This window comes from Blastocystis hominis (genome assembly GCF_000151665.1).
Source record: "Blastocystis hominis, Singapore isolate B (sub-type 7) whole genome shotgun sequence assembly, scaffold_14".
Lineage (NCBI taxonomy): Eukaryota > Bigyra > Opalinata > Blastocystidae > Blastocystis > Blastocystis hominis.
This window is the reverse complement of record NW_013171821.1, coordinates 168881-195641: the sequence shown is the minus strand read 5'-3', so window position 1 is coordinate 195641 and position 26761 is coordinate 168881. Positions and strand designations below refer to the sequence as shown.

Below are 26761 nucleotides of genomic sequence, written 5' to 3'. Positions count from 1 at the left end.
TACATCCAATCTCCCGCCCAAACCGACTTCGTGGAAATGGAGGTGGTTTTCTTGGCAGATGTTGAGGAATCCCTGGCGACTTCGGAACAATTTCGAGGGAATTTCCACGTTTCCCTGATTTCCCTGATTTCCCTGATTTCCCTGGGTTGCCCCCGGTGGGGAGGAAACTCCCTCCACCAATTCGAGTTTCCCGCGGGTTTCGGGAGGGAGTTTCTCCGCGCAATGCTCGCAATAGCACTCAGAATCGCGGAAATGAATGCTGTGTGTGGGCGTCACGGCAGAATCTGGGAGTCGGTAGTGGCGTCCCGCGGGAATCAGCGTGGCTCCGCAGAGATGACACGTGGGCTGGAGTTTCAACAACATTAATTGTGATTTCTGTTCCTGTTCCTCAGCCTCGGCCAATGAAACGCCCACCTTCAAAAAATCGTACATTTTGGTCAACAATTTCCCCTTCACAATCCCGCGGGAACGGCGCCGTTCCGCGGTTTTCCGGCTTGTATTCGACGAATCGGAGGGCGTTTCCTCCTCCAGGGGCGTTTCGCCCGCCATGAAGAGATCGTTACACTTGGATTCCATCGTGGAGGCCCAATGATCGCCGCAGAACCACGGGGCGCGCAGGATTTCCGTATCCGAAAACCTTCGATTTTAAAAAATTCCAAAAATCGGCACGATTTCTCGTAGCGGCCCATGAGACACTCGTCGACCAGATTGGTCAATTCGTAGATTACCCCGCGGGAATTCCCCTCCTGGGCGATTTCGCGGTACCAGCGAAGAAGCGGCAATTCCCGCGGCATTTTCTGCTCGGGCGGGTGGGAGAGTCTGCGAGTGACCGATTCCCCGCGGTTCTACAGGATGTACTCGTCTCCCACGGTTGGCGGACACGCCCAGAGAAACGCCCGCTGGAATCCGATTTCCCGCGAATATTCGAGATAACTGAGAACGAATTCTTGATAGACAAGGCGACGGAAATTGGGCGGGAAGAGATACGGAACACTGTCCAGGTACGAAACATAAATCGTGTGGGCGTTACAGGGCGTTTCATCGGGACACTCGGTAACATACATAACAAACAGCAGAAGGTCCACCGAATCCACCGTCTAACCGTGAGCAGAACCGCGGGAGCGAATCACTTGGAACAGACATAGGCATTTCTGCCACGCCGAGATTTCCGCGGGAATCTCGAAGTTCTGGAAGTACCACTGGAACCGTTTCCCCGTGGGAATCGTCGTCTTCTACCGCTCACAAAATGCCAAAAATCGGGACTTCCGCGTACATGACGCGCACGTGCAGATCCCCCGCGAAGGGCGTTTCATCCACCGAGGTCAGTTTCTGCGCCGCGATGAAACGCCTCTGCCGCTCCACGCGTTCCACGATTCGTTTCTCCATGAAACGCCCGAGCGGAGTTTGCGGGAAATCCGTCGCTCGGGGGAGCCGACATTCCCGCGGGACCTCGCTTCGAGGCGTTTCAGCGACGCAGAGCGGGCAGAGGATGCGCGTCCCGCGGTAAAAGCGCGCCAGTTTCTCGTTGAAGAGCAGACAATCGCGGTGAAACCACCGCCGGCAGCGGCAACACGCGACCCACTACGCTCGACGTCCCCGCGGGAATCTACCGGCTCCTTGGCGGCAGGCGAAGCCTCCCGCTCGATCAGCTCGCTCTTCACGACCTCCACGCCGTCGACGGTTCCCCGCGGGGGAAGCGCCAGGTAGCAGGCGCAGCACCAGACGAAACGCCCCTCGGGGTGGCAGAAATAGCGCATAATTCCGCAGATGGAGCGGCCGCAGTTGCCGGCGCAGTGGAGAATTGTGGCGGGAAACGAAGCATCGCCGCCGCCGCAGACTTCGCAGATGCGTCCGCTGGCGGGACGAAGATAATCGGCGCGCTGCGAAGCGTCTTTCTGGCCGAGGCGACGCAGCTCTCCCTCCAAAACGCGCTGAATCGATTGGACGTACCGAATCACTTCTTCGTGCCCCTACCTCCGATGAAACGCCCACAGCTACCTCGTTGTAACGCAGCGCGTTCGCGATCAGGCGCCGCGCCTCGCGGGAAAACTGCTGCACGGAGCGGTAATCCCCGCGGGTCGCGCGGGTCGTCATCGCGGTTAAATCGGTCGGGTGCGCCACGATCTGGTAGTAGTCCCAGCAATATTCCGCCGTGGCGCGAACCGGCTCCCAGAATAACTGCCACGAACTGAATGTGAGGAGAACCGCGGGAATGCACTCGGCCGAGCGGAGCACGGAGAGAATGCGGAGAAGTTCCGTGCGAAGCGAGGCGGGGCGCCACCACGGGGAGGACGCGCAGCGCGCAGAATCGCGGTAAAGCTCGTACTAATATGGAGAACCGCGGGAATGGAGACGTTCAAGTTGGGGAGGGAAAAGAAATAGGAGTGGAACGACATGCACGGCGCACATAGCGAAGCCTGCGTCTATATAAAACGGAGAAACCGGGGAAACTTGGTGGTAGGCACGTGCTTGCTGGCAGATCGCGCAAGAACCGCGGCAAAGCGAATAGTGCGCCATCACCACGCGTAAAAGCCGGCAATTCCCGTCGCGGCAGGTTCCTCCGGCAGTGCCCAGCGTGCTTCCGGCAATGCCGAGCGCTGCGGAGCTCTGGAGGAAGGCCGAAGTGGAAACTCCGCTGGGAATTTCCGAGGATCGATCCGACCGATCCGACCGATCCGACCGATCCGACCGATCCGAGTCCCCAGGGCTCCCAGAGCCAGTGGAAACTGTGGAAACTGTGGAAACAGTAGAACCTGTAGAGGAGGCGAGGCCAGTGAAGCGGCTGGTACAACCGCGGGAATGGGCGAGAAGCGAACGGAACCAGATGCAGTACTTCTCGTTCTAGAGAGGGAGGAGTCGAGGGAGGGGGATACAGTGCAGCCCGTAGGGCAGGACTCGGTGTGGCTGAGAAGATGATATAAAAAGCAGAAAAGATCCTCTTTGCCAGAAATGTCGATTGACAAGTAGCTTTGCATCACTGTCGGAGACAACCAGCCCGCGGTAGCTGCCTTGGAGCGCTTGGAATCGGGGCAGATCTCTGGATTCCTCTCGTCAGACTACGGGTGAAGATTCGAAGATAGAGAGACATCTTCCTTGCGTAAAAATGAAGTCACCAACTCGTTCTTGACGCGGGAAAGAGATGCAACCTCACGTTGAAGGATTTGGTAAAAAGCATGTCTCTGCTTGCCTTCTATCTAACACGGATCGAACACTGTCCCTGCCAGCTACCTTGCTTCCACACCGCTTCCGAAGGAGGAACACCAAGTCAATGGTGTAGGACGGGCTTCGACTGGACTCCTTGGGAAATGTTTCGAATAAAAAGTCGTAGCTAGCGAATGATTCCGTTCAGAAAAGCGCACATCCACAGAAGATCAGGTGTAAAGGGAGAAATCGACTCCTTTCGTGTTCGCTCTTGCTCCATGAGCCAAGTTCCCCAGGCAATCAAGAACTCAACTCCACAGAAGTGCTAATCTGTTTCTCACAAACACAGAGGAAAGAACTAATAAAATACGATATGATACAATCCCTAATACTCCTCCTGCACGGAGTCCACTACATCGCAGACCCTCCTCTCGCCTACATGAATCCTCGAAGTCGTCCACGAACTGGTTATCATCAAAATCGAACGTTTTCTCCCTAGGCGTGTGCAGATGCGCCTTCCTCTGCCTCTTCGGCGCCTTCTTGGCCTCCTTGCACTGCACGATATACCTCTCCAGCTTCCGCAGCGTCTCGTTGGGCATCGCGCTCAGATCCAGCTCGATATCGTTCTGCTGCATCTGCTCGCCCGCCATCTGTCCCCACACGATCCGCACCACCTCCTCCAGATCGCTCCCCTTCAGCTGGTTGATCTCCATGCTCAGCGCCTTCTTCTCCTCCATCGTCATCGGCCGCGCGTCCAGCGCCTTCTCTCCCTTCCCCTGCCGCTCGTTCACCTCCTGCGTCATCCGGCTCAGCTCGCCCTCCAGCTGCTGGATCCGCGACTTCATCATCTCCATCTCCTCCTTCTGCGCCAGCCGCGCCTTCTCCGCGCTCGACTTCGCCGGTCGGCTCTCCGACACGCGCGGCAGCTTCGGCGGGATGTCCGGCAGCGGCGCGCGCTCGCGGCGCGAGGGAACGTAGTACGTCGGCGCCTGCGCGTCGGGGCCCGCGGCGAAGATCTGCCCGGTGATGGTCTCCATCTCCTTGGCGAAGAGCGACTGCAGCTCGCTGGCCATGATGTGGCTGGCGGTGAGGATAAAATAAAAGGGAAGTACACATCGGAGCCCTTGCTGTTGTAGAGCAGCGCGTTGTCGAAGACCAGGTTCACCTTGGACGCGAACTCGTCCTTGCTGCGCAGCTCGTGGTTCTCGATCTGCGACAGGATCGTCGAGAAGTCCATCGGGTGCTTCACCACGTCGAAATAGTCGGAGAGGCCCAGCGCTACCGGGTCCACCGGGTGCAGGAACGGACCCGCCCATTTGTGCATCTGCCGCTCACGCCTCTCTCCAATCCACACCATCAGCTTCTTCAGGCTCTTCGCGCACAGCGCCATTTCCCGCGATAAGCCTCGCGGCTGGATGCTCGTTTCACGCAGGTAGCTCTACATCGCACCAGAACCGCGGGAGGCACCATCGGCGTGGACCGCGTGGCGGGCGACGAGCGCGTCTGCTGGTAGAAGGGCTCCACGCGCGGCTTGGGCTTCGGCTTGGCGGGCTTGGGGCGAGATTGGAGGGCGTGGGAGTTGTAGCTACATTCAAGACTCCAGAAATCGGGACAATTTCTCGCAGTTCATGATGTGCGTGGAAGGGAAGTAGAGTCCCGCGATGGAGAAGGGGCCCATGCGGTTCTGGCCGGTGCCGTCGACGATGTAGTGATCGCGGTGCTTGGTGAAGGAGAGGATTAGATTGTTTTCCGTCACGCGCGAGATCGGGACCGATCGCATCCAGAAGTATCCGTTGTACGAACCGTTCACAGGCGTGTCGGGGGTGGAGGGCTCGGACAGCTTCAGCACGTAGCGGAAGTCGCTCGTCATCCCGCGGATCACGCCGGAACTGCTCATGCCCCACTGCGAGTCAGAGAAATAAAAAAAGAGATGGACAAGGCCGGTGAAAACGCAGTTGTGACCATCGTTGATGTAGTAGCCTTGAAGGAGAGGGTGCGAAATCTTTCGGTCGTCTTGATTGGGAGAAGAGGAGCTAAAAACGTACAGCGACTTAACGGATCGATTGTCTTGATTTCTTCCTCGTCTAAAACCGGTTGGTCGGCTTCCTGCGATGCGCCCGCGGCATTTTCCGTGGCCGCTTCCTTTGACTCGGATTTGACAGAAGTTTCTTGCTCTACAGTGCTCCCTTCGGCTTGCTCCTGCTTTACCGGTGGTAACTCCGAAGGTGTTTTCTCAGCACCTTCCTTTTTCTCTTCACTTTGATTATTTGGCTGACTTTCCTCCTTCACCTCGGGGTTTCTACACGTAAAACGGAGAGCGCACAAAAACTGCTCAACTAGGACAGTGCTTTCCTGTTTCTCTTCGTTCATGAAATAAGTCGTAATTCACCACAAAACTTTTAGAAGATATTAAAATCGCGGGTTGGTGCGACTTGAATTCAAATCTGAAAAACCAGGAGAAACCTGAAAAATGAAACCACTGGGAGTTTCGGCATTAGGGTGGTTTCATTATCACATTCCATCCATTAGATTTCTTAACAAAAATGCAACCGATCCGCAGGGCAAGACGCGAAAAAGGAAACAATCAAACAAACAAGAAACACAAGTCACAGTCTTATATTAGTGTTGCATCCAGGGCAAATACCAACTTGAATGTCCTCCGTGGACAGCTCATAACCGCACGCAGGGCATCCACGCGCGCGTTCTACTCGCATCAGCGGTCTATCTTCGCTTGTCTGCTTCGTCTTCGCATTGTAGTAAAAGGGCATGCCTCGCTTGTCGTAGTACTTCTGCCAGCCGTAGGGAGCGTCGGCATCAAAATCCTCCTTCGGAATGCACCACGAAGACAGCCACTTCTCACGATTAAAGTAATACACTCTCGAATCGCTCAGCATGCACGCCTCCCATCCATCGAGCAAGCTCTGCTTCCCCTTCGTCGCCATATCACACACAAAAACCGGCTGCAGGAAATCCTTCGAATTATTGGAATTCCGAGATTCGGTGAGCACGCTAATCTCCGTATTTTGATCCAGCACCGTCGCGTTGTAGCTCAAGCAGCTCAAGCAGAACATGTTCTTGGACCCCGCATTCCGATCCGCGCAATTAATATGATCGCAGCAATTCTCGCAGCAGATGCGATCGCACTTCCTGCAGTGGCAGCAGTACGCCGGCCGCAGCGGCCCATAGCAAACCTCGCATCGCGAGCCGCCGGATCGGTTGACGAGGCTTCGCAGCTGCTTGTTGAGCATCTGCTCCCAGCTCTGCGCGCGTTCCTCGGAGTCGAAAACGAGTCGGAAGGACTCGTAAGCGTTCTCCGCGACGACCTCACAGCCCTCCACGACGTCGTAGCGGTAGTTATACATGACTACGCGTCAGCTTCTTTCTCGGAAAAGCAAAACAGAGCTCCGTTTTGAACAGCACGCGAAGATTCAACTCGCTGTCGAAGCGGTTCGTCAGAATCAGCAGGTCGCTGAACAGAAACGCGGTTACTTCCGTGCTCGCTTTCTCCTTCCACACGCACGGCGTCTACTCCTCACTCCGGACCTCCGTTTCCACGTATTCCAGCAGCTTCCGCGACGCTTTGGACAGCACGAACGAGCTGCCCAGCGCGTTCTGAATGCTCAGGCGCAGCGAGTTCTCGCGGTCCCCGTTCATCGCCGAGTTGCACTCTTTGGCCACGCCGACGATCCCTTCTAACGCCTTCTACGATCGAATTCTATCGAAAAAACAACGGGAATGAACACGAAGTCCGGGTGGTCCGCTGGTGTGCGCTTCTGCAGCTCTTGCAGGAGGAGTTGGTAGCGGGGGATGCGCTGCACCGGCATGATGAGGAAGCTCTAGAGAGAGAAGGGAGGGCAAGAGGGGAACGGTCATCTCCATGCCGCGACACGCAGGGTTCTTGCGGCAAGCCGCGTAGAAGTGGGAGAACTTCGAGGTCTTCTTTAGCTTGCGGACGATTGCGATCGCCTTGTTCTGCTGCTTGCAGTAATTCGAATACCTAGGGAAGCAGCAGAGGAGGCGGCGTACATTTTAAAGAAGGGACAGAAGCGCAGGATCACTGCACCCAGGTTTGCATTCGCATAGTCAGGACAGCCAGAATCATGCTTGACAGCGACATACAAAGCCTCCAACAGCTGTTTGTTGATGTTAAGCAGCACGCGAATATTGCCAAAAATTGCCATAATAAGGTCTTCACTAATAATCTTCTTTTTCCTCATGGGGTCCATAAAAACATTCACAATCACTCTGGAAATATAAAATGAGGCATGAAAACATCCTACTCAAGGTCTCTAACATAATGTTCCTCAGTGACCACAATCTCTTGGCAAATATATGATCTCTTATTTAATATATTACTCATTTGATTTTAGTGTAGACGAATACAAAAAATGAGACGATCCAAACGCTTATTATGATCAAACAGAAATTCAATCCAACACACCAACGACCTGTATTTAAAAGAATGTTGGCATTTCGAGGAAGAGCGCTATTCTCTCGACTGCAAACTATCTGTAGAGGGGGGAATAACCCCTCCTTTCTTTCATGCTGTAATCTTCCTGGCAGACGCTCGCTTTTGGGAAACGGACTGAATGCGCGCTTTTGGGGAACTGTTCCTGATGTTGCCGAGAGCAAGAACGAGACATTGAAAAAGCAAGTTTTGGAAAAACGGTACATTTTTTGTACAGGCTGTAATACAATAGTTCGGCAGAGCAAGAAAAGCGAGTGAAGTATTATCTTACTCTAATTGACCACAGTACCTTTAGAAAACAGGACGTATGTTTGGATTCTGTGTGTAAGTGGCTAGTATGTGCGAGAAACAAAGCAACTGCTCGCCGACAAGGTGTTTCTCTTTCCTAACGTGCTTTCTTGGAAACTTTGTGAGTGAGTCCATAGGAGCTTTCGTCCAGTATTTGCTACATGTACCGTCTGGGCCTCACCAAGCTCGCCCTTGAAGTTTTCCATTTCTACCGCAAGAACAACATGCTCTCCCTCGTCAATCAAATGTCCCTCAAATACGTAATGCTTTGCGCGGCCGAAGTCAAGGACTCTCGGACTCTCCACATGGCGTACAATTCGCAGAGCGCTTCTCGCCAAAACAGCGTCATTCTGAACTGTACGCACTCTGCTCCCCTCATTCCCCTAGCGACCTACATCCGCTGCCTCCTCTCCCTTAATGATGTCAAGCAAGCGACCTCGCTGCTCTCCTCCTTCCTCGACAACCCCGTCTACAAGCGTTCCAACGTCTCCGGCGGAAACGACCTCTACAGCAACGCCATCGTCGGTAGTTCCCCAGTTTCCCCTTTTCCTCAGGCTTCTACGAAGGCCAGTTTTATCCGCGGTGCATCGCCATGTTCCACTCCATCCGCCCCATCGCCCCCACGCTCGCCATCGCCTCCAAGCACCAGCTTGCCGCGGGGAAGACCGAGGAAAACGGGGTCGTCCCGCTCGAGGAGGAAAAGTGGAAACTCGTCCAGAACTCGCTCTGTTATAGCGCTGTTATAGGGAGTTACTACCGTCTGGGGGAGTTTCAGCTGGCTCTGCAGTACTACGACGAGGCGCGCAAGCTGGGCGTATTCCCGCGGTTCCGCGAGGGCATGATGATCGCGGAGATCCACGCGAATTCGCGGGAGTTTGAAGCGTCGTTTTCGGAGCTGAAACGCAAAAACGTGGATGTTTCGGGAGTTCCTTCGAGCGAGCTGTAGCGTTTTGGCGGGAAATCGAGCGTAGAGAACGGTTCTGGCTGAACGAAAGCAAAGTCCCGCAGATGCGCCGCGCGTTGCGGCAAGTGTTCTGGAACTGGTACTACAATCGATCGTTCTGTCCGAAGTTCGAGCCGAAGGCGAACGCGATTTGTAGGGAACGAGGAAACGGGGAAACTGAGGAATAGGCACGTATGTGGGGGATGAGAGGATTGTGGGGAATGTGCTGCTGATGCTGGGAACGATGTATGATTTGAAGTATTTCGCGGAGAAGGACTTGACGGAGACGAAGATTCTGATCAAAACGGGGTTGAATGAGAGAGCGATGGGGGAATTGACGAAGTTCTTGGAGGAGGAGATTTATCCTGTGCTGCCCTATCGAGTGGAGGTAGGAGAGAGGACAGGATGGGATGTAGAATCGAAATGTGGAGATTCAAGTGAAGGATGCGCAGGCGTGGGTGAAGAACCGGAGATTGCTGAATTTGAGTCTTCGTTGGGTTGTTTGTTGGATACGAATTGCAGGGAAGGGGTGGCAGAGAATGTGATTGGAAAATCATAATGTGGGATTCTAGGTAAAAGAAGGATTTGACATGAATCAGAACACAAAAATGCAAGGAACCAAGTTCAAACGGGAAAGTTGTTGTAAATCACAATAACTTGCGTTTACCTGTGGTCACTTAGCATCGGATTATTATTATTATTATTATATCAGAGAATAGAATGGTTGATTTCATCCAAATTGTGCCAAAATAGGAAATAGGAATGTTTTCAGGTTAATTCTGGAAAATCATTTTATTTCCAATAGCAACACAAAAATGGATCCTGAATGTACAAACATGCATTTGTACTCATGAATAGTCACTTTCAGCAAGATGAAGGGAGCGGAACACTTACTTGATGGATATGTCACACATGGTGAGCCAAAAATTGTCATGAAAGACGGAATGCAATATTCTGTTCAATATTATCAAGGAGAACATAAAAACGAGTTTACAATGCGTTCTCCTCTAGGCCATGTATTTTTGTATGAAAATAATGTACTAAAACAACAATGGAATGAAATAGAAAATGAAAAGAAGTGGGTGGGTGAGTTTGTTCGATACAAAAATGGTCGAGTTGATTTCGTTCAACGATTCCAGGATATTTTGGAACAAACTAATTGGGGTCGTATAAGGAATCACAAGAAGGGCCTTCGAATGGAAATTTGGTCCCTCCAAACTGGACATTTGCTCTACCACGGAGAATTCAACAATAATCGTCAAAGAGAAGGGTGGGGTATCGAATATGATGAAGAAAGCGGAAATGTGGTTGTAGAAGGCATTTGGAGCAAAGGAGCATTGAAAGAAGTGATTCGATGTTTCGATGGAGATACAATGACCGAATTGAAGCGAAATGGTTCAGCTAGTTTGGATCCAATGAAACGAATTCCGATGTATGTGGGTGGATTTCGCTATGATGAAGACAATGAACAATTTATTCGTGAAGGTGTGGGATGTTTGATTGATGAAAAGAGTGGAGTTGCAACTCGAGAATGTGAATGGAACGATGGAAAAGAAGTGAGTGGAATAAATCTGAATAATGGGTGGTACAATCCATCGAGTGTTGAAGCAAATATTACGGAATTCAAAGAATCCGAAAGTGTGAGATTTGAAATGACCGATTTGAAGATTTCATCGAATAGTTATAATGATGTAAGTGAACTAAATGTAAACAGATTTGAGTGGTTACAGTCGATCAAAATTGGTGATGATTGCTTTGAATCAGTGCAAACACTCCAAATCGATGGATAGAATCGATTGAAAACGATCAAAATCGGAATCAATTCATTTACTCAGAAAAAGAATGGATGGGGAAATGACAAATCGAAATCATTCCACATATTGAATTGTGAATCATTGGAATCAATTCAAATTGGTCAATATAGTTTCAGTGATTTTGGAGGCGACTTTGAATTGAAGAATCTACCACAATTACAATCCATTCAAATCGGGACAATTGGAAGTGATTCATGCAATTTCTTTTATAGTTCCTTTGTGATTCGAGGTAAGAAATGATATGATATTGAATATTTGGGTAATGCATAGATCTTCCAAATCTACAATCCGTTACACTAGGACACTCAGCATTCCGATTTACTCCATCGATCACAATTGAAGGTATTATACATGAAGAAACAGAATGATTGGAATAGACCTTCCAAGTCTACAATCCATTCAACTTGGACATGGAGCGATTGATGGGAATGATAAAGATTCATTTTGTTCACTGACAATGCGAAGTACGAATGAACTGAAATGAAACAATAATCGAATGTAGATCTGCCCAAATTGTCGACCATTCGTAATTTGAAAGGATGCAGTTTCAATGAAACTCGAATCATCACATTCGAAAGTGGATTCAATCGATATTCTTGATTGTTCAGATATTCCCAATCTTCAAATTGTCGATTTACCGAATTCGTTCCACAGTGTAATGAAATCCACAGTGACAAGTATTTCGAATTCGATTCATCGAATCTAGATGTTCATAATCTATTATCACGATTAGTAGCAACTGAAGTGTATCATGTCGATTTCATTCAATCAATCGAATCATTGGTCACTTCGATTGCTCTTCCGAATTGGATTTGCAATGATGAAGATTATAAGAATTTCGATATCAGTCGATTTACTGTGTTGGAGTCGTTGGATATTGGAAATGACAGTTTCAGTTATGTTCAAACATTCAAAATCGATGGATTGAGAAAACTGAAATGTTTACAAATCGGTCAAAACTCGTTTACTCAAGTCAAAGGTGCTCCATGGTACCTTACCAATTTCCTATCGAAATCATTCCACATATTGAATTGTGAATCATTGGAATCAATTGAGATTGGTAAATATAGTTTCAGTGATTTTGCTGGAGACTTTGAATTGAAGAATTGTCCACAATTACGATCCATTCAAATTGGTACAATTGGAAGTGATTCGTACAATTTCTATGATAGTTCCTTTGAAATTCGAGGTACTAATATAATATTCAATGTTTGAATGCATAGATCTTCCAAATCTACAATCCATTACATTAGGTGACCGGGCGTTCCATTATTTCTCATCGACAATAATTGAAGGTACTGCATGAATTCGAATGAAATGATTGAATGACTAGATCTTCCATCATTACAATCCGTTTAACTGGGTGAATATGCACTATTTGGATCTAAATCAACGTCATTCATAATGCGAAGTAAAATGAAATTGAAAGAAATGATTGAATGATTAGATCTTCCAAATCTGACGTTCATTGATTCGGTATGGGCTGCTTTTTATATAATGGGTGGAGTAACACTTGAAAGTAGAATCACAATAATCGAAATTGATTCGATTTAGACATTCCGAATCTTGAAAGGGTGAATCTACCTAGTTCATTCAATGAATTCACATTGAAATCAATATCAAGTAATGGTTTCCTAGGTTCCACTGAATAATAGACGTTGCTTCTGTTCTGGCTGATATTGTCAAAAAGTAATTCAATTGTTTTAATGTACTTTTAAATCATTTCTCTTTGTTTTCACCAAATAATCGATTGTTGCACGATGTTCTGTGCTTCTCTCCTCCATCAGGGTTAAACACCAAAGCTAGAACCACCCCCTCTCCTCTCCATCACAAAACTAAACAACTCTCTCCGTTTCAAACAAACAATTATTTCCCAATCGATCGTTCGACTCTCTTAGTTCTTGAGGGTTCCATAGAACTTGGCCTTCTCGGCGGTGGTCTGGAATCTTCCGTGACCCATCTTGGAGGAGGTATCGATGAAGGACAGGACAATGTTCTCCTGGTCGGATCTGCGCGTGTGCGTGCGGAGGGACTTGCGGAGCGTGATGACTCTCTTCTTGGATCCCATCACACCTCCCTTCACCATGATCCAGTCGTTGTTGACCTCTCCGTAGTGAGGGAAGCCTCCCATGGGAGTGATGCTCTTCTCCGTCAGATCGGCCTCCGTGGAAGCGGACTTGGCGTCGCCCGCAGCTCCAATGCGGTAGATCTTCTTGTTCACATCGGTGCGGTGATGGTATCCGTTCTGACCCGCACGAGGCACGGTGAAGTGCACACGCGAAGGATGCCAGGCACCGATACAAGCCACCTTACGCAGACCACGATGCGTCTTGCGAGGAAGACGAGTGGTGCCCCAACGGGTGGTCACACCCTCGAAGCCCTTACCCTTCGTCACACCGATCGTGTCGATCATCTCGCTCGGCTCGAACACGTCGCTCACCTTCACCTCCTTCTCCAGAAGGCTCTTCGCGAACGCCACCTTCTCCTCCATGTTGCCACCGTTCACCTGAATCTCCATCAGATGGGCCTTCTTCTGACCGATCTTCAGCTTTTGGATCTGGGTGTGGGCCAGCACACGCACCACCTGGCAGTAGTCCACGATCTTCTTCAGCTTCTGCTCCATGGCCTCCTTGCCCTCGTCCGTAGCCATGCGGGCAGCGTACTTCGTGAAGGCCTTCTTCTTGCTGTTGTACCAGTTCTTGTAGAAGCGGCGCTTGCAAGAGTCATCCAAGTGCTCAGCGAACACGGTGGTCAGGGTGCGCAGACCGCGAGGAGTCTCCACATATCCCACAATACCCACCACGACCATGGGAGGAGTTTCCAGAATGGTCACAGCCTCCACGATCTCCTGCTTGTGGGCCTTGCTTCCGGGACGGTCCAAGACACGCACGATGTGAGTCATACCGGCCTTGTATCCCATGAAAGCGGTAAGATGAGGCTTCTGGTCAGCCTTGTCCTTGGGGAAGCTGCGCACATGACCGCGGTTGTGAGTGCATCGCTTACGAGGAAGGAAACCCATGTGTCCATGACGAGGACCTACACACGCGTTACAATCGCTCCACAGTACTCCAACACAGACCTACATTCGTATTTACGGTGAGACATGCTGTTTGATTAGGAAAAAAGTGAGGAAAATGAATGGTTTGATAATGAAACCACTCCGATTCCATCGTGGAAAATTACTATAGGATCGAATACTCGGATTCTCGGCAGAATCAGTTAAGTATTCATTCTACAATTATTATGTTTGAAAATACGATCCCAATCTATTTTTCTATTTCATTGAGTTAGATACTGCGGTTTAGAATCGACTTGATAGAAATCTTCGGCTTTGACAAATGTTCAAAATGAACGACACTTCAGACCGTCTTTCTTGTTTACTAGTCGAGGTTGATCGAATTGTGAAGAAAAACTATCTCATTGCAGTCATTAATTTGGTTTGCTTAGAAAACTATTTGTAATCGCTAGATTTGGATAGTAATCCAGAATGTTTTTGTAGGGATTTACTGGCGCAGTGAAAACTCCTTTGCTTATCCTATCCCGGTCATTATTATACTCAACTCTGTCACTCCAGTCATACTGTGCACTTGTTATGGGCGTTTTTCATATAGCATTGTGGGATCGCAGCTCTTGGTCAACCAATTTTTGGTAATCGTACAAAATTTGAATTGTATTCTCACCTAAAGGTATTACTGCTGTGTATATTATGTATCGTTCTAGCTGTATCCAAATACTCATGAATATCGCCTAGAGTATTAGTATCATCTGTACCTTCATCATCCTCCCGCAAATGAGTTCGTTCCACTCCAACTGTATGATGACCTTTCCTAGCGAAGATTGCAGAATCTATGATATTCACTATATGTGGCCTATCCTATTAATCCAATTCATCCTTTGCGTCGCTGTTGTTGCTATCAGAGTCTTCATGTTCATTTACACCTATAGGTTGTATAAATTGTTGAATGTGTGCTACAGCCCACTGCTCTTCCTCGACAAAAGCAAAGAGTACAAAGAAATAAGCCTTTCGTGAAAAATCAAACAACTACATGATACATAGAAATAACTGATCGTTCACTTTGAAGAATGATAAATGCAATATCGGTGACTAAACAAGAGCTTTGTTTTCTAACATACCTGTCTGATGTATTCATAACACTGCAGGAAGGTTGTAAACAGCATGGTTTTCCACATTCGGCGCAAATCCCTCCAATGGGCACAGGCATCGTGTCATTGGATTGTTCCTCCATTACGTAAAGTACCTCTTTAAAGCTTCATGTAACCCGCCATAAATCCACTTACTGAACTCCTGGTAAGAAGGGAGGATCTTGCCCCTTGTATATAATCGGCAACGAAATGTTACACACGGAGCATTTAAAATAAGTGGGATTCATTGTTGTATTTTGTGAGAAAGTGATAAAACATCATTCCCGCGGTTGTTGTTTGTACCAATACTTATTATCGCTCAATGACCGAGTATTCTGCATCGAATCGAGTAGAGACTGCGATTAACAAGCATCTTGCAAATGAAGAAGAAGGAAAGCAGTGACTTGTTCTTATCTCTTGTAATGTAGGTCTCGCCATACGGGACGTGATGACAGAGCCACAACGGAAAACGTCATGGATCCTAGAACCCGATTCATTCTCTTCCAGATGTTGAACCGCGGTTTGCTAACAGAAATGAATGGGTGTGTAAGCACTGGAAAGGAAGTATGCTTTTTGCGATGATATAGTATCCCAGGCAAATGTGTACCATGCAATTGGAGGGAATGGAAAGGAACTGGCAGTAAAGATCTATAAAACGTCAATCCTTGTGTTTAAGGATCGAGAGCGTTACGTGGCTGGAGATTTCCGGTTCCGCCACGGTTTCAACAAGTCGAATCCGCGCAAAATGGTGGCAATGTGGGCAGAAAAGGAAAGAAGAAATTTAGGCCGGTTTCAGTGCAGTGTTTATCATAATCCTTTAGTCTCTACGCTGCTGGTCTTCCAGTCCCTCAAACATACAGCCTAACTCGAAACGTTTTGGTTATGGAGTTCTTAGGCCAGAACGGTTGGCCAGCTCCTCGATTGAAGGATGTCGAGCTAACCAAGAAGAGTTACAACCGCATTTACCTTCGTCTGGTTCACCTCCTCCGCGACATGTACCAGAAATGCAGATTGGTGCACGGAGATCTCTCGGAGTACAACTTGTTATACTATAACAAGGACGTTTGGATCATCGACGTGTCGCAATCCGTGGAGATCGATCACCCGAACGCCCTTCATTTCCTTCGAAGCGACTGCAAGAACGTCACGGACTACTTTGCGAAGTACCTCGATCATCATCTCGGTAATGATCAGAAATGGAGTGGAGGTAATGGCTACCAAGGAGTTGTTCGACTTCGTCACACGCCACACGCTGCAGGAGAGCGAATACGACAGCTACATCGAGCGAGTCGTCATGGAGATGCACATGAATGGTAGGCGATCGAAGCATCGCGCGCGATCATGCAGAGCGGCAGCTACCAGAACGAGGAGCAAGTGTTCATGTCTGCGTTTATCCCGCAGAATCTGTTCGAAGTGGTGCACATCGAGAAGGATATTAGCAACTTGAAGCGCGGAAACATCCAGGAAATCTTTTATTCCGCGCTCACCGGGATCGATATCGCCATGAAACAGGAGGAAGAGCAAGCCGAAGAGGCGGAGGCAGAAGAGGAGGAAGAGAATGGTGGAAACGGTGGAAACGGTGGAAACAGCGAAGAAGAAAGCGAAAATGAGGAAGTGGATGAGTTTGAAGAGGAGTTTAAGGAGAGTAGGGAGAGAGGAGTGGGTTTGAAGTAGAATATAATGACGAGGAAGTGAGGAGGGTGTTGGAAGAACATACAGTGCCGATTGAAGCGACATTAGCTGATGATGAAGTGGAGGCCGTGGAGACGGTAGAAGAGGTGAAGGAAGTGCCGTATACGCTGAAGAATGCAACGAAAGAGGAAAAGAAGGCGCATAAACAGCTGGTGAAGGAGCAGAAGCGAGAAAAGAGGAAGACAAAGATTCCGAAGAGTGTGAAGAAGCGAGCTCAGAAGCAGGCGAAATTGAGAAAGTAGTCGTTTTAGAATTTACTTGTTTGATTTAAATGGCAAAGTGACATACAATTATGTTCAGGCTCTCGCGTATTCGTCCCCTTGTGCATACCATTTGTGGAAAGAGTTTCTACTCTACAAAATCTCTGAATTTGGTCTTCTTTGGCTCTGATGCAGTGTCTAATCCTACTTTGCAATTATTGTATAATGACTATATTCGCGAAGATGGGCTTATTAATAAACTCGAGGTATTCCTTGTGATTTTATCGTTATTGTGAAATAGGTTGTCTGTACTGCTGATAAAAAGGGCAAGCGTGGAAATGAGATAATCGAGTCTCCGATCCGACGTTTCTGTGAGAAAAACGAGATTCCCTTTACTCAACTTCCTCGAATGGAGTATTTTGATAACTGATGTGTCTACTGTAGAAATCACTCCCTCAAAGAGTGGGTGCCGCCTGAATCGATCACATCCAAGCAGTATGACTTATGTGTGGTTGCTTCGTTTGGTTATTTTGTGCCTCCGCATGTAATTTCTTGTTTCAAAGATGGTGGAATCAACATGCATCCATCTCTTCTCCCCAAATACCGTGGAGCTGCCCCCATTCACCATGCAATCATCAACGTACTTCTCATTCATTTGTGTAAAGAAACAGGGTGATAAAGAAACAGGGATTTCCATCATCACTCTTAGCGACAAGCAGATCGACGCGGGAAAATGTCTTTACCAAAAAACCCTCGAAATCGATCCCTTAATGCACTATCCCCAACTCGCCACTTATTTGGCTCTCGAAGGCGGAATGGCCGTAATGGACACGCTGTACAACATCGATACGATTAAGCCGATGGACCAGGTTCGATTCATGAAAGACAATGATATATATTTTAGGATGAATCGCAAGTCACACAAGCTCCCAAAATCAAAAAGGAGCTGTCGTTTGTCGACTTCGCTTCCAAAACGGCCACGGAAGTGTTCAACTTATTCCGAGCGTTGAATTATGACTATCCTCTTCGCTGTTTATGGGGAGAGAAAGTGGTTTTCTTGCGGTCCATGGCGCCCATCGAGAAGCCGGAAGTTTCTGGGAAGTTTTTGCCGAATGCTGCGAACTACGCGGCTGGAACGGTGCTGTACTGCAAGGAGAGGAAGAAGCTGATCATTCGCTGCAAGGACAACTGGATCTATTGCGATGAAGTGCAGATCATGCCGAAGAGTCAGAGTGTGATGGCTTCTGTGATCGGGAACGAGTTCGGGAAGGAGGATCAGAAGTTTTGTCAGTTTAAGGGCTATTACTGTGTTTGATGGAATTAAATAAGTGGATCTAAGTGTTATTATGTTGTAAAATGTTGGGTGTACAAGAATGGAAGTGGATTTGGAAAGCGTGCTGTTCTGTTCCTCCTTGCTTTGGATTTTGTTGCCAGTTTTCGTTTCCTTTTCGGTTTCGTTGGTGCTTTTAGTTGTGGTTTTCATTGTGGTTAATAAATGATATCGATGGGCTAGAAGAACGATTTCGTTTCGTTTTAATAACAGAGCGTATTTGGGCTTCGCTTGGCAGTAGAGTGTACAGAGAAGATCTCGACGGAATTTCTCCTCTTTCACCATCTGCTCATAACGCCAATTCCATTCATCCCACCAAAATGAAATCGCTCAGAATAGAATACGGCGCCTCTCGACACAATGAAGAAATGTGAATTCTATAATTCGATTTGTCAAGCAGAATCATCGCCGAAATGCAATTCTACAGTGCCACTCATTTTTGGCTCCCTACAAGAATCAAATCGCGATAATAATGCCAGATAGAAGGACACATTGCGAATTGCCTGCTTCGATTCCAAAGCGAAAAGCAGTGCGAATAAACTTGCTGTAATTGTGGCCACTGTATTTCTTTTTCCCGTTTATCAAAGCAGGCTTCGAAGAGCATATCATGTATCATTTCGAGAACGGAAAGACTCCTTATCATCATTTGAACGATTACATTATTGTTCTCAGAAATATTCGATGTTGTTTTTGTTATATCTTTCATTTCCTTTTCAATTTCAGTTTTCGTTTTTGATTCCACTTTCGTTTTCGAGTTGGATTCGTTGGCTTCGACTGGTTGGTACCATTCATTCGGATAAGGAAGTGAACAAAGAACGAATTCGATCTATTTATCAGCTGGACCGTGTTCGATCTACGAGCGAAGAGAACTGGCTCAATGGAACACGAAATCGGTGCTGCATCCATCGAATCAAGTGACATAAGTGGCTGCACAAAGCAAATTGTTCAGTGAAATTCTTGGAAAACAAAACTTCGCACCAAATTCTACAGTATTAGCAAGTCGTTTGTTTGGAATACTTGTCGACTACATTTCCTTCCTTGATAAAACTTTTCAAGACGCGAAAATCAAACTCGTTATACGTGTTTTTACACACTGCATACACGACTTGTCGTTGAATTGTGTTTTCTTCTGTTGTCGGTTTCGTGCGCAAACAACACGGATTTGAATAAATCGGCATGATTTCTGGTGTTCCAAAATAATCTCTGACTTTAAGCATTTGTTTCAATGCTGCAGTGCGAACCAACAATGGAGAGTAATAGTATTTACTTCGAGCAAATTCACCGAAAGTACTCCGAAGATTGGATATTGATCGGTTGTTTAGCGCATATGCAACAAACCGACAGCAGTTCAAGAATTCGATGTCTTGCTTAGTAGGCGAAGAAGGCAGTGTGCCATGAGAAGAAGCAACAAACAATTTAATGAAAGCTAAAAGCGAGTTTGGAGTGGGTTTCCGAGTACGAGGAGTAGGAGTAGGAGTAGGAGTAGGAGTAGGAGTAGGAGTAGGAGTAGGAATAGGAATAGGAATAGGAGTAGAGGAGGGATTAATATAGTGATTAGATGGAGTAGAAATTGATTTCTGATTTGAGGAAGTAGAAATGGGTACATGATTAGTAGGAGATGAAATAGGTTTGTTATTAGTATGAGAAGAAAGAATAGGCATTTGATTATTAGGAGAAGAAGAAATAGGTTTCTGTCTGGTGGGAGTAGACATGGATTTGTAATTTGAAGTTGTATTATTACAAGAACAGGAAGAAGAAGAAGAAGAAAAAGTAAAATTGTGAATAAAAGATAAAGGAATGGACGGCTGCTCAGAGGCGGATTTATGTGGTTTCGATGGTTCGGTTGTGGGCGACATGTAGCTCATTACCAGAGGTCGCTTTGTATCTGAAAAGTAGAAGGGAGTATTTCTATCGTCAGAGGAGTCACTATCTGTACTGCTAGTGCTAGACTCCAATACATAGGGCAACTCTCGCTTAACTGATATTACAGGAGGCAATGTGGTTGTTCCTAGAGTGTTAAACATACCTTAACAAAAAAACTATAAACAGGAGTATTGCGAGCTTGTATTCCTATTAAGCCAGCATCATTTCTCTTCATAGGCGGTCGTGATTGTCTCACAGGAACAGATAACGGATTCCTTTCTGAGAATAATGTTGATGCACCAAAGATACTGTTGCGAACGGTAGGCTTCGGCACTACAGGTGTTGGTTTTTCGTTTATCTACTCTTCACAGAACACGAAAGCAATACATTTCCCCAATATTGTGGATTGAATACGTCTATATCTTCGTCAGAAGAAGAATCAGTAGTTAGATCCAACATGACCATACAAGTCGAAAGTGTTAAATATTAATTTAATTCGAGCCTCTAAACAAAATCCTGTATTATCTACAGCTTCCAGACCAACAAAAAAACTGGCATATAACCAAATACAGACTATGCATGTTTTTGCAATTCCGTAATTCTGATCGAATCGTTTTAGACTTCTGACATGCTTGTCGATTTTATTGCATACCCAATGCAAAGCAACCACCACATATTAAGATAGACACAAAGCTGAGTAGCTATAAAGGAAACAACATTTTTCATAAGAGAGTGAAATACATTTTCTTTGAATCTACTTTTCTGTCTGTTACTGTTTTTGTAGTTTGCTCTCTCAAATCATGACGAATGCTTCTACAGGACAAGAGTTCGCATTATTGATTCAATATTTTGTAGAGTCTCTGAGAATAAGATTGGAGGCAAAGTTTCCTTTGTATTATTCCGTGATAGTTGTTGCCAGGAAGAGTATCTTTTTACTGATATTGCTAATAGCCAGCGAAATCACCACAAAGATTCGAAAGGATATTTTGAGAAAAATATGGAGATTGTACCAGATTGGTGCGTGCAGTATATATCATGATTCTGATGTATGCTTTGACTTTTATGATGAGCAGTAGGCCATTACATGTGCACTGGATTCTTTCCAGACCTGTTGTGATCGTTGTGAAAACCAAGTGATTTTTTCATGTCCCTGCAGAGACGAAGACTATCTTTTGGCGTCTGATGATCCCGAAAAACTAGTAATTTCCATTGTCGTGTTTGTCATTTCAGAAAGTCGCTAGCTTTACAGCTTTTTTGTTCGGTGCTCTCCAGTACTTAGTGAAACAACAAAAGTCCTTTGCCTGTATCGAACTTACCATCCAATGTCATCACTCCGATCACGATTACCTTCTCTTCGACTCCACCTCCGATCCAGGTACCCCATTTCCACTTCTTTCCACTCTAGATCACTCCCTAAAGCTCTTTCCGGGCGTACATTCTCTCCACCCCTCTCATTCTAGAGCTCCTCTCCCTATTCCCTCGTTTCGCAGTTTCTCGACATTCTTTCCGCGGTTTTTTCTTTCCCTCCCATCCACCGCAGGCCCACCGAACCTTCCGCGCCGCTTCTCTCGACGTCCACTGCTGCATCGAAGACCTTTTCTTCCGCTTTCTCTCCGACTCCGGCGAGGTTTCTCCTTTTCGTTGGATTCACCGCAGCGTTTGTTCTCTCTGCGCTACGTCGCCCTCCATCGATTCGCTCTCGGCGAAGATTTGGCGGCAAAGTTGGCGGCAACCCCAGAGACAGATTTGGCGGCAAATCTGGCGGCGGAGCAGTGGATTCAGCGCGAAATGGAGGCGTTGATCGAGTGCTTCGAATTGTGTTCCCGTGGATCCGATCAGTTCCCCGCGGGGAGCGTAATGAGCGGTCTGTTCCGCGGGGAAATCGCACTGCAGGCGTGCCAGGCCACGTTCTTTCTGTTCGTTTCACCGAACGAGCTGAACGAATTCGAAGAATCGAATCTCGAGAATAGTGTTCCAGAGACAGAGAACATTATTTCAGAACCTGAAACCCCTCCAAAAGAACGGGTCTCACAGAGCAGTGAAACTCCCTCCGACATTCCCGCGGAAGTGGAGTCAAGTGGGAAATGGATCGAATCAGAAATGAGCCGCAAAGTTTTGGAGTGAATTTGATTGGCCGGTTTGACTTGCAGCTATTTCCAAGAGCGAATCGAGCGCGTTCAGCGAGAAAACCAGCAGCTGCACGACCAGGTGGGCTTTTCTCGGCGATGTTGAGGGTAGCTGAGCAAAGCCGAGGCGGATCGGAATTGCCTTTATGCAGGGATGGCTCGCACCTTGCTGGAGATTCGACGGCTCGGTTTGATTCCTGTGGAGGGGGATGTGACGCTCTCGGAGGGCGTTTCGAGTTTGGTTGAGGCGTTCGGCGCGTCGCAGCGGTGGATCGAAGAGGCGAAGCAGAATTTGGCGGCAGGGTTGCAGCAGTGCGCGAAGATCGTCGAGAAAATGAAGGCGTTGGATGGGGAAGAGCGCGATTCCTCGGCAGAGAGCGCAGCTTTCGAAGGGAAACCGGGGAAACCGGGGAAACCGGGGAAACCGAGTGAGAATGGAATCGATGGAGAGTGTGCGGAGTTGGTGGATTCGGTGAAGCGGATGGTTTTGGAGGCGCAATCGCAGTAAGAAAGGGAGGAGCGCAGTAACCAACAGCATGAAGAAGCTGCAAAACGTAATGACCGACGCTACTGACGCCACGGAGGACTGGAAAACCGCGGTGAATGTGCTGGTGCAAGTGAGATCGCACGGGCTGGGTGATGGTCAGGCCGATGAATCCTTCGCGCAGCAGCGGATTCAGCAGATGGAGAGCGAACTGCAGCGGCTGCGCGCGAATCTGGCGACCGCTACAGAGCTGGCGGGGGAAGTTTCTTCGCTGCGGGACGCGAAGCAGCAGCTGGAAGCGCGGGTTGAAGGCCTGGAGCGAGAGCGAAGCGAGCATTCTGCGCAGATTTCGCGTGCGGTTTCCACGTTCGATCTAATCGAGACGGAGCTGCGCGGGCGAATCAGCGAGATCGAGACCTTGAAGGCAACGCTGGACCATGACCAAACGCTCATCGCGAAATTGGAGGTCGGATTGAGTGGAAGAGATGACGTGCAGACGGTCATCGACGATGTCTGCGTGTATTTGTCGCAGTATCAGCAGCTGCATCGTCGGTTGCTCGGCGAGTGCAATCGGTTTTTGCAGCTGCAGCGATCCGGAAGCGGCGGAACGACTTCGAAAGAATGGATCGAGCTGGTGACGTGCGTGTATTCGCTGTCCAAGCTGCTGCAGGAGAAGGAGTTCGCGATGGTGGTGCAGGACTTCGACGATTGCGAAATGCAGGAAATGAAGGAGCGGGAAGTTTTGGCGATGGAGTTGTGCCGAATGAGCGAAGAGCGAGGCGAGGAAAGCGCGACGACCCCCGCGAAACTCGATTCTCTGGAGTGTCGAAGCGAGGACGTATCGGTGGAGACGCTGCAGAAGGATATCACGACGACGCTCTCCGCGCGAAAGCGCACGGTCTTGTCGATTCACTCGCTGGAATTGCGGCTGAACCAAATCATTCGAGCGTTGATAGCGAGAAAAAGCGAAAAAGAAGCGGCGGATAAGGAGTTCTGGAAGATGTGGGACGAGGTGATTTTATTCGCTGGAAGCATTGTGGAGTTGAAGAGGCAGAGTAAGTCGGATAAGGAGAATGGAGATGTTTCGAGCCAAGTGGTGAGGAATGAGAGGAGATTGTGATTGTAGATGGTTCGCTTTTTGTCGCATTTGTACGAGTTGAGCGGAGAATTGGAAGAGCAGCAGAACAAAGAGAAGGAGACGGGGGAGATTTTGCGAACGCTGAGAAAAGGGTTTGAAGTGCAGCAGCGATTGTTGCGAGCGATGTTGGTGCGAAAGAAAGTCCAGGACCAATTGATTCGAATGCTACGATCCCGCTTTATTGAAAAGCAAAAATCCGTTTTGGAACCATATGGATTTACTGAATTGGATGAATTGGATGACAATGATGATTATAATGATGTTGGTGATGTTGGTGACAATAAAAATAATGAAAATAATAATAATAATAGAAATAATAATAGTCATAATAATAATCATAATAATAATGAAACCATCGAAATGAATGAAACTCATCATGAGAATGAAACCATCGAAATGAATGAAACCCATCATGAACATGAAACCATCGATTCTACAGAGCCAAAAGGAACCGGCGTTTCGATTTCGATGAATGAAACGCCCGATTTGACTCCGCAAGAATCTTCGGATCATTCTTCATCTCACCATCGTGGCCTTCTCGACCAGCTTCCTTCGCTGGAATCGATTCGATCGAATCTCCACGAATCCGAAGCCACGGCTGCGATTAAATTCGCTGAATACCAGTCTGCTTGCCAGGCGATCCAGGAGTTCCACTCCCAAATCGACAGCGTCGCTGACGAAGTTTCGCTTCTGAAACGCCAGTTCTTCGCTTCGAAACAGTCGAAACCGGACGAAACGCTCGAGGTAGCGAAAGAGAATCGATCGAATGTAGTCGCAGCCCGAATCGATCGAGCAGTCCATCGAGTTGGCTCAGAACCATTTGGAAACGCTCTGCGAACAATCGCAGACCAAAGAAGAAGAGACCCAGCAGATCTTCACGGAGTTCTTTGCCTGGGGAGTTTCATTGCTGATGACGCAGCGGAAACTGATTTTGTTTGCGGTGCTTTCGGAGGATCAAGTGCGTTTCATCGAATCGAAATGAAAAATAGGGACTTATTTTGGAAGGAGAGGAGAAGATTAAGGGGATTCTTGGTAGAGCGTTCTGTGCCAAATGAAACGTAGAAAACGTGGAAACCTGCATGGAGATCGTGAAGGACGAATACCAAAAAACCCAACAAATTCTCACCGAAGAATGGAATTCCAAAATTCAGCCTGTTTTTTTTTATGGTGGAGGGTCAAGCGTAGTACTCCGAGCGGATCGCCGATGTGCTGCGCGAAATCAATCGAATTGAGCAGCGAATTCGAATCGAAGAAGCCACCGAAGTCTATCCGAATTCCAGAAATCGGGACGATTTTGATAAGGAAATGGTGATTGATAATATGAATCTTCCCGATCTGGATGCCAATTCCACTGCCGACAGCGAGGAAACCGTGGAAATGGTAGAGTTCGATTCGAACAATGCGAGTTCGATCGATCTTCTAGCAGATGAAACTCCCAAAGGGGGATATTCGTTGCAGAAACGGCTCTCTGTGTTGCATTGTCATCTCGCCATTTTGGAAAAGCATCGAGACGAGCAGACTCGAGAGCGCGAAATAGTATTCCAGCGGAACGAAACGGTCGTCCAGCGCTGCCTGTCGATTCTGAGCGGAGCTCGTTCGAAATTGGAACACTATTTAAAGGCGGTTCTTCGCGTTTTGGTTTGGATCGTCGCCTTGAATGTAGAAAGACTGCGAAGTCGTTTCAGCCGATTGCATCGAACCGAATCCCCAACCTCCCCGCGAATTCCACGATCTTCCCTACACTGAGCTGCTTTCTTTCAAAATCGAGTCGATTCTTGGAATTCCAGAAATCCCCGCTACTTCCACTCAGGGCGTTTTCTCGAAGAAAGGCTCGGATTTGTCGGTGAGCGAGCTATCGCCGAATTCGCTGGAGGTCGTCTACGAAAAAAGCATTCACGCGGACTCCGAATCCTCCGTTTCCACGATTCCTCCTGCGCCCAGTTCGGCGGAGAAAACCGCGGAGAAGCCGCTGGAAGCGCGGTGCGGTCGGTGGATGGAGAATTCGGAGAGTTCGACGTGTCTGGTGTGCGGGCGCGCGTTCGGGTGGCTGCGTCGACGGCATGTGGGGAGGAATGGGAGGGCGATGAGGCATAGCATTGCCGGAAGTGCGGTCGATTGGTGTGCGGCGCGTGCAGCCAGCAGCGAGCCGATCTGTCGTTCCTTGGCTATAAGAGCGAAGTGCGAGTGTGTATTCAATGCTATGGAGAGCGAGGCTCGATGGGTGCGATGTCTGCGATGTCTGCGATGGCTACGGCGGCTACGGCGGCTACGGAGGCTACGGTGGCTACAGTGGCCTCGACTCAGGTGTGAAGTGTTTGTTCTCAAACAGAAAAGGGCTCGAGTTCCTTCTGAACCAGATCGTTCAATCCACAATCGTAGAGATTCGATCCCCACACTGCGTGCACTGCTCCCTTGATACACTTATAGCGAACATCGATTCCTGCGTTCTACACGTCAATCGCCTCTCCTCTCTCCCTCCTACTCGCATTTTCTCGGCCACTTCGCGCGCAGCGATCTTCAACGCGTCGTATTCGCACGTAAAAATCCGCACCGGCGGGAAATTCGCGTAGTCGTCGCACACGATCGGCGAGCCGAGCGGGGAGTTCACGCTCTCCCACGAAGGGAAGTACCAGCGCGACATCACCTCGCCCGTCTTGTACTGCAGCCCGAACGTGTTGTCATAGATCATGTTTCGCTCGTCCCACGAAAGGTCGTCGTCGGGGACTTTCCGATTGTCCATCGCTGGGTAGATCAGCACCATCTTCTTGAAGAGATTGCGATGGGCTTCGTCTCGAGCCAGCTGTGCAATGCTGAAGCAGATCATGCCTCCTGCGGAGTCGCCCATGAGAATGATTTGCTTCTCGTCGATGTGGAAGTCTGCTTTGTGCTCCAGAAGGAATTTCAGACAGTCGTAGCAGTCATAGACGGCGGTGGGGTGCTTGTACTCGGGAGCGAGGCGGTAGTTCACGTAGGTTATGATGCTGTTTGTTTTCAAAGCGTATTTGCACAAGATAGGCTCATTCGACCAGCGATTTGCCATAACCCAACCACCACCATGGCAAAAGAATACTAACTGACGGGGCTTTGGGTCGTTTTCGTTGGCAATCGAGCTGGGAGTATCTGAAGAATCA

General features: G+C 48.2%; 9 protein-coding genes; 4 read left to right on the top strand and 5 right to left on the bottom strand.

Annotated features, from left to right (window-relative positions):
- Positions 1 to 452: 452 nt before the first annotated feature.
- On the bottom strand, positions 453 to 1757 carry GSBLH_T00001829001 (uncharacterized protein; the record flags this gene model as incomplete). Its single annotated transcript, XM_013040299.1, has 5 exons — positions 453 to 819; positions 850 to 1097; positions 1131 to 1232; positions 1264 to 1581; positions 1611 to 1757. 5 exons carry the CDS (start codon positions 1755 to 1757, stop codon positions 453 to 455), a joined length of 1182 nt encoding a protein of 393 aa, XP_012895753.1.
- A 1734-nt stretch (positions 1758 to 3491) lies between these two features.
- GSBLH_T00001828001 (uncharacterized protein) lies at positions 3492 to 4925 on the bottom strand. XM_013040298.1 has 5 exons: positions 4609 to 4925; positions 4496 to 4579; positions 4254 to 4465; positions 3581 to 4221; positions 3492 to 3552 (listed from the first exon to the last, which is right to left on the bottom strand). The coding sequence occupies exons 2-5, from the start codon at positions 4529 to 4531 to the stop codon at positions 3527 to 3529; spliced, it is 915 nt and encodes a 304-aa protein (XP_012895752.1). The 5' UTR covers positions 4532 to 4579; positions 4609 to 4925; the 3' UTR covers positions 3492 to 3526.
- Positions 4926 to 5740: 815 nt separating this feature from the next.
- On the bottom strand, positions 5741 to 7501 carry GSBLH_T00001827001 (uncharacterized protein; the record flags this gene model as incomplete). XM_013040297.1 has 4 exons in its annotated part: positions 5741 to 6977; positions 7009 to 7138; positions 7168 to 7386; positions 7422 to 7501. The coding sequence occupies 4 exons, from the start codon at positions 7499 to 7501 to the stop codon at positions 6834 to 6836; spliced, it is 573 nt and encodes a 190-aa protein (XP_012895751.1). The 3' UTR covers positions 5741 to 6833.
- A 51-nt stretch (positions 7502 to 7552) lies between these two features.
- Positions 7553 to 9385, top strand: GSBLH_T00001826001 (uncharacterized protein; the record flags this gene model as incomplete). The annotated part of the gene is made up of 9 exons (XM_013040296.1): positions 7553 to 7809; positions 7842 to 7914; positions 7946 to 7999; positions 8035 to 8254; positions 8285 to 8433; positions 8469 to 8839; positions 8869 to 8993; positions 9029 to 9228; positions 9257 to 9385. The coding sequence occupies 9 exons, from the start codon at positions 7553 to 7555 to the stop codon at positions 9383 to 9385; spliced, it is 1578 nt and encodes a 525-aa protein (XP_012895750.1).
- A 3135-nt stretch (positions 9386 to 12520) lies between these two features.
- Positions 12521 to 13826, bottom strand: GSBLH_T00001825001 (uncharacterized protein). XM_013040295.1 has 2 exons: positions 13738 to 13826; positions 12521 to 13690 (listed from the first exon to the last, which is right to left on the bottom strand). The coding sequence occupies exons 1-2, from the start codon at positions 13757 to 13759 to the stop codon at positions 12549 to 12551; spliced, it is 1164 nt and encodes a 387-aa protein (XP_012895749.1). The 5' UTR covers positions 13760 to 13826; the 3' UTR covers positions 12521 to 12548.
- Positions 13827 to 15119: 1293 nt separating this feature from the next.
- Positions 15120 to 16744, top strand: GSBLH_T00001824001 (uncharacterized protein; the record flags this gene model as incomplete). XM_013040294.1 has 7 exons in its annotated part: positions 15120 to 15196; positions 15226 to 15361; positions 15393 to 15586; positions 15619 to 15960; positions 15992 to 16085; positions 16115 to 16411; positions 16453 to 16744. 7 exons carry the CDS (start codon positions 15120 to 15122, stop codon positions 16729 to 16731), a joined length of 1419 nt encoding a protein of 472 aa, XP_012895748.1. The 3' UTR covers positions 16732 to 16744.
- A 522-nt stretch (positions 16745 to 17266) lies between these two features.
- GSBLH_T00001823001 (uncharacterized protein) lies at positions 17267 to 18004 on the top strand (the record flags this gene model as incomplete). Its single annotated transcript, XM_013040293.1, has 3 exons — positions 17267 to 17329; positions 17361 to 17558; positions 17594 to 18004. 3 exons carry the CDS (start codon positions 17267 to 17269, stop codon positions 18002 to 18004), a joined length of 672 nt encoding a protein of 223 aa, XP_012895747.1.
- A 4540-nt stretch (positions 18005 to 22544) lies between these two features.
- On the top strand, positions 22545 to 23612 carry GSBLH_T00006337001 (uncharacterized protein; the record flags this gene model as incomplete). The annotated part of the gene is made up of 1 exon (XM_013040292.1): positions 22545 to 23612. The coding sequence occupies one exon, from the start codon at positions 22545 to 22547 to the stop codon at positions 23610 to 23612; it is 1068 nt and encodes a 355-aa protein (XP_012895746.1).
- A 2380-nt stretch (positions 23613 to 25992) lies between these two features.
- GSBLH_T00001822001 (uncharacterized protein) lies at positions 25993 to 26670 on the bottom strand (the record flags this gene model as incomplete). The annotated part of the gene is made up of 1 exon (XM_013040291.1): positions 25993 to 26670. The coding sequence occupies one exon, from the start codon at positions 26668 to 26670 to the stop codon at positions 25993 to 25995; it is 678 nt and encodes a 225-aa protein (XP_012895745.1).
- Positions 26671 to 26761: the final 91 nt, after the last annotated feature.

What these genes read in the sequence shown, in the direction of transcription:
- GSBLH_T00001828001 (XM_013040298.1), bottom strand. Translation starts at nt 4,531, where the DNA reads ATGGCGCTGTGCGCGAAGAGCCTGAAGAAGCTGATG. An exon ending in AGAGCCTGAAGAAGCTGATG is followed by an intron (nt 4,466 to 4,495) that starts GTGTGGATTGGA and finishes CGTGAGCGGCAG; the next exon opens with ATGCACAAATGGGCGGGTCC. An exon ending in AACAGCAAGGGCTCCGATGT is followed by an intron (nt 4,222 to 4,253) that starts GTACTTCCCTTT and finishes CCTCACCGCCAG; the next exon opens with CCACATCATGGCCAGCGAGC.
- GSBLH_T00001825001 (XM_013040295.1), bottom strand. Translation starts at nt 13,759, where the DNA reads ATGTCTCACCGTAAATACGAAT. An exon ending in GTCTCACCGTAAATACGAAT is followed by an intron (nt 13,691 to 13,737) that starts GTAGGTCTGTGT and finishes ACGCGTGTGTAG; the next exon opens with GTCCTCGTCATGGACACATG.